The sequence below is a fragment of the Notothenia coriiceps genome, unplaced genomic scaffold (genome assembly GCF_000735185.1).
Source record: "Notothenia coriiceps isolate Sejong01 unplaced genomic scaffold, NC01 NC01_scaffold00015796, whole genome shotgun sequence".
In the NCBI taxonomy this organism is placed as follows: domain Eukaryota; kingdom Metazoa; phylum Chordata; class Actinopteri; order Perciformes; family Nototheniidae; genus Notothenia; species Notothenia coriiceps.
In genome coordinates this window covers 156,473-162,492 of record NW_011348497.1, presented here as the reverse complement: position 1 = coordinate 162,492, position 6,020 = coordinate 156,473, and the positions used below count along the sequence as shown (strand labels likewise).

At 41.4% G+C, this 6,020-nt stretch overlaps 1 protein-coding gene across 1 annotated transcript; it reads left to right on the top strand.

Annotated features, from left to right (window-relative positions):
* The first annotated feature begins 5,011 nt into the window (after positions 1 to 5,011).
* LOC104949207 (bromodomain-containing protein 2-like) lies at positions 5,012 to 5,636 on the top strand. The gene is made up of 2 exons (XM_010775521.1): positions 5,012 to 5,297; positions 5,457 to 5,636. Exons 1-2 carry the CDS (start codon positions 5,037 to 5,039, stop codon positions 5,634 to 5,636), a joined length of 441 nt encoding a protein of 146 aa, XP_010773823.1. The 5' UTR covers positions 5,012 to 5,036.
* The last annotated feature ends 384 nt before the right edge of the window (positions 5,637 to 6,020 follow it).

The following is a 6,020-nucleotide window of genomic DNA, read 5'->3' as shown; positions in this document are numbered from 1 at the left end:
AACGTCTGACAATTACAAATGTACCCCTTTACTCCTCGTATGTAATAAACTCTATCTGATATTAAAACTTCAGTCTGAATTAAAATACCTGTATAAGCCGCGGTCCCCACATCTCGATGAACCAAATTCGTGGGCCTAACCGTTTGTGTCCTCTCAGACATTTTGTCAGACGAACTAGATACTTAAATTTTATAGGCACTGAGCGTCTCATGGACGAAGGGGGCTCGTCGACAAAATATCCCTTTGTTTGTGAGTCTTGGTGTGTGTCTCGGTCACCGCCTGACGGGGGGGGGGGGCAACTCGTCAAATGCAGCCGACCCGACCCACTCTAAGGTGCCCGACTAAAATCAGAGTCAGGCGGGTAAGGTACGCGGGACTTACTGGCCGCTAGAGGAAGTATTTTGATTATTTTTCCCCCTCAATTAGTCCGTCAAGCCACAACACTCGCGACCACGACGAGAAGAGACTCAATGTGGCAGGCCGACGAAGGACTCACTGGTGTGTGGGGACGGCTTTACAGGAATTTCCCTCAGACTCATGCCTTATATATAGTTTATTACGTGGGACAGTAAAGAGGTCGCATTTGTATTGTCAAGCGTTACTTTACCAACACAGGACACCGCGAAGTGAAGGAGGACCGCGTGGCGCATTGAAAGAGGGTTTTTCTATAACACGTGTGCTCAATCATAGAGCACGCGTGTTCTTGCAAAGAGCACGAGTGGTCTTTCATAGAACACGCCGTGTTTCTATGATTGGGCAATTAGGACTGAAAAAAGAAAGAAGAGAGAGGAGAGCACAAAATAAAAAAAAAAAAAGTTACAGTGTAAATCCCGTCCCGGATAAGTTGATGTGTAAGTCCAACCCGGTCTAAAATATTCATGTTTTGTTTTAGTCTGGACCCGGGTCTGTAAGTCGCCGGACATTTTTCGCCTATCACTGTGTAAAATTTGGTTGTGTATAATGACGCTACTTTTTGTACGTTAAACATAAGTATCAAGTATGATTGTTTTCCATCCAGTTTTTCACGTATTTTTTTGTTGTTTATATCGTAATTAAATTGTCTTAGACTTTTTTTTCACGTGTCAACATCGTAATGTAACAAACGAAATCTTCAGTTTATAAGGCCCAATACAAAAAACTTGGTCCGGTGTAGTTGTTCTCACCCCGTAAATGACTTATGTTATTAGTCCGTCAGAAGTTATTTACATGAGTGTATTGTACCCGATTTCTCGGAGGTTACGTTTGTGTTTCTCCATCATCGACTTCGTTATGATTAAAAAAGTGAAAAGTTCATTATCGTTTTTTTAGTATTGCAAAACAGTGTAAACTGGTGTCTGTGTAATGTTTCACGTAAATTTTACTTATGTCTGTTCTTGACACGTTTGGAAAGTCACCGTGTTTGGTATTGTCCCTATGCCATTGATATACTACTTATGATGTGATGTGAGATGATATTAGTTGATCCACGAATGATAGTGGAGTAAACACTAAACAGTAGCGACTGAAAGAGTTACCCTCTTCCCTCGTAAAAAACAAACTTGTTCTCGTCCACTAAAGCCCGAGTATCCTACGTTGAACGTTAGGATTCTGTAACCACTTCTCACGACAGTCAGGGTCCCTCGTCGCTCACGATGAATAACTAACTCAAGTACAGCACACTTTTGTCTAATGTGTGTTCCACTTCCTCCTTGGTGCATCGGTAACTTTCTAAAAAAAAATAACGTCAGGAAAACGGATTTGTTTCTCGTGCTTTTCGTGAGTTTTCACTCCTGTCGGTTGGTGGGGGGGGGCCTCATCTCACAATGTCGCTTGGGGCCCCAAGTTGGCCAGGGGTCGGCCCTGTGTGTATATGTGTGTGTGTTAGGGGTGGGCGATATGACGATATATATCGTTGAGACGATATTAGGTCTCCACGATATGCCTTTTCAGAGATATCATATCTATCGTGATAGTGCACCAGGGTAGGATTTTCACGGCGGCCATGACGGCCGGTCTGGCCGTGAAGCCCCGAAAATAATTGTACGTCCTACGGCCTCCATGGCCTGCGTGCCCCTGATACTGTTAAAATCTCGAAGTTGCTTTAAAAGCGTCAGAACAGTGGTTTCTGAACTGCGTTATGCTGCGTTCACAACGGACGCTATGCGAATATTCTCACCCTAACCGCTGGAGTTTCACCGCGGCTGTCAGCTGTGTTTACTCCTGTCATTCAAACAGGACGCGCTGGAGAGGGGGCGGGGCTTATATCCATGTAAATACTGTGGTGGAAACCAACTATGACAAAATTAACCTATTTTACCGTGATTTAATTGTAATACACGTTTCAAAATGATGCCGAAGTAACTAAATACTGATAACGGTTAGTAAAAACCAAGCTGTCTAGTCAGGATTCAGACAGTATTGCACTTCATTTATTGTCTTGGTTGATTCTGTTGGCTTATATTTTATTTTATCAATAAGGTATTTATATTGTTTTTCCCTTTTGAAACAGATGTTCAGTTATGTTAAAGTCTTTGATTGCACTTCAAGTCTAAAGTTTACATTTTAATTGTTTGGCACTGACTTTTCCTTATTGATGTTTTATCTTTTACTTAGTTATGTTTTACTCTCCTTTTCATGTTTATTGATGTTACATCACTGCTAGTGCTACCTAAAACAGAAAGTGATTTTTTATACTGAGAAACTGTGCCTTGAATATTTTATTTTATTTAGCAAGAGAGTGCACTTTACTTGATGAAGAAACCAGTGTTAACGTGTTTTGTGTAGGGTGTAGGCCTGTTGAATTGTTCATTCAGGGATTCATTGCAGAATTAAAACCAGCTTGAAATGGTATTTTGGTCTGTTACTCNCATGGCCTGCGTGCCCCTGATACTGTTAAAATCTCGAAGTTGCTTTAAAAGCGTCAGAACAGTGGTTTCTGAACTGCATTATGCTGCGTTCACAACGGACGCGAGTCCGTTGTGAACGCAGCATAATGCAGTTCAGAAACCACTGTTCTGACGCTTTTAAAGCAACTTCGAGATTTTAACAGTATCAGGGGCACGCAGGCCATGGTGGCCGTAGGACGTACAATTATTTTCGGGGCTTCACGGCCAGACCGGCCGGCAATGACGGCATGGCCGTCATGGCCGCCGTGAAAATCCTACCCTGCACTCGCAGCACTCACAGTGAGTGCACATTCTATGACTGAGTGACTCTCTGTATCACGATAGATATGATATCTCTGAAAAGGCATATCGTGGACACCTAATATCGTCTCGACGATATATATCGTCATATCGCCCACCCCTAACTGTGATACCATTTTATTTCATCTTGCTATGTGTTCATAAAGCATATTTAAAAACGGGGACATTTCCGGGGACAGATTGAGCCGGGAATTGGCCACCAAAGCCAGGCAGGCATTTGGTATGATCACCATAGCCATATGTGGCCGGACTCGGAGGACTTTCCTTTGCTTCCAGCTGTCAGATTGTAAACAAAGTCACGCAGAGCGCTGACAAGGTGTGTTTTATTGCAACGAGACGCTACAATACTAATTGTGGGCTTATCATGTTGATTCAGCCACAATAGAAAAAAAGACTTTTGCTCTCTCCAGAGGGGCAGGTCAGCCAAAGAGGGAAAACGGGCCAATGCCCGGGCAACATTAGCCCGTACCTGTGCACGTCCCACTGTGTCCTGAACTCTGGGTGAGATTTAACTTTTTCTAAATCTGGTTCATGTGCTCTGGGAAGATAAAGTGGAAAAATTGAACAATAGGGTTTATGGTGACATGATGACCTCATCTAACTTCATAGACAGAGAGACTTGTTTGGTCTATTTACAATTTGTCCATGTAGTTGTGTTGAACCACAGCTAAGTCTGAAGAGATGCCTGATAAGTTGATCTTTAGAGTCTCTTTTCTATAACTTAAGTTCTTTAATTCCTTTTGGGAAATGTGTCCTTTTTAAATTCTACAAATTCTTAATGCTAACTGTACGAGTTCTGAGCAGCTGTACTGCCCAAGGACAAACTCAAATGTTGAGGCCACAGTGCCTCAAATCAAGGGCATTTGCTGGAGTATCCCTGACATTCATTCTTTTGTAAATAGGAGGAGAGAAAAAAACATTGTACCGACAAGAGCATACTTTAGATTTGAACCCAACGTGCCCTGCTTATAAGGACCTGTTTTAGGAAAGTATTTATGTGTTGGATATTCATTATGTATTAGCTTTATTGTTGTGTTTATTAACATTAGTAGTTAGTTGTGCAGTAACCTTGTGCATCATTGCAGTTAACAAATAATAAAAAACAAATATGAATCTCATTATTATTATTACTATTATTATCATGAGTGTCAGGAAATAACAAATATGTAATTCACGATCCTATTGTTTGTCTGTACAACACATCCCTAATGCTAAATCCCATCATTATTTTCCCATGATTTATAATGTATTAATGAGTCAAAGTAAAACAAATATATATATATATTTCTTTTTTTCTGGATTTATGTGATGTATAAGAGATATTGGGGTCTTATTAGACTTATTACAAGTTAATGTTTTTTTAAGAGTGAGGGGCCATGCTCTGGTTGTTCCCATGTCTGTGCTAAAAGTAGCAGCCTATTGATAGAATCTGAGTTTCCCAGATGACGGATCGCTGACTGGGAGGACAGAGCCATATTCAGTTGTCATGGTTCAGTGGAATAAAGCATATAAAGGCTGCACTTTATGACAATACACTTTTTCCATGGACGTGGGTAGCAGATTTGTGAACCAATGGCTGCATCAATGAGGTTAACAAAGGCCATACAGTACTGTGAACTTATAAGTGCAATTTCTTTCACTAGCCGAACATTCATTCTTTCCTCCTAAATATGTGTTCACTGTTCTCCTTTTTTTATAATCTCTAAAAAAGTGATTGCAATTTCATTCTAACTTTAAAATGAGCTAGCATCTTAGGTCCTGCAGGTTTTTTCTGATTGTTCCCTCTTATATTTATCTCATCCTCTTCGTCTCCTCCCCATCAGCTCCCTGGTTGGGTTGTCCGGCGGCGGGATGGACCAACACAGTAGTTCGGGCAAACGCATTCGTAAGCCCTCCCTGCTGTACGAAGACTTTGAGAGCCCGTCTTTGCCGCACACGATGCCTCAGGGTCCTCCTCCCCCACCACAGCCCCCGGTGAAGGATCCCAGCCGGCCGAGCCGCATGACCAACCAGCTGCAGTTTCTCCAGAAGACCCTGATGAAGTCACTGTGGAGGCATCAGTTTGCCTGGCCTTTCCACGAGCCTGTGGATGCCTACAGGCTTAGCCTGCCGGTGAGTTAAACGCAAGCGCATCAGACTTTCCCTTTCTTTTTTCATTTGATATCTGTCAAGTTTTATTTATGTCTCTGATTTGGTCAATTTGCCAATGGTCAAATGCTCCATCATTTTGTTTAATAACATTTCTTTGTCTTTTTCATTATGTTTTTTAAGGATTACCATAAAATTATCAAACAACCCATGGATATGGGGACCATCAAGAAGCGCCTGGAGAACAATTACTATCGCAGTGCAAGTGAGTGCATACAGGACTTCAACACAATGTTCACCAACTGCTACATCTACAACAAGGTAGGTTATAAGGTAAAAAAAAACAGATTACATATCATGTGAACCTTACCCAGACCTGGGATAACAATTGATTGTATAGACTCAAGGCACTGGTAACATATCCTAGTTTTAACGGACGATAAAAACTTTAATGTTTTTTGATGATCGAGGCCCAGAAGCAGACCTGGAGGTTTACTTAAAGTGGACCTATTATGCCATATTGGAAAAATATATTGTAGGGCCATACCTATACAAAACATGTCTCTGAAGTTTTTTGCTTAAAATACCAAACAGATCACAGATTGTAGCCGCGATAGGTCCCCTTTAAATTTCATTTCATTTTTATTTGTCCCGCTCATGGTACGCAAAACCAAATGTACAATGATTGCCACAAAAGATGACTACCAAAACACCATTGAGCGAAAAGGAGCAGGGAGAAGAATAAAA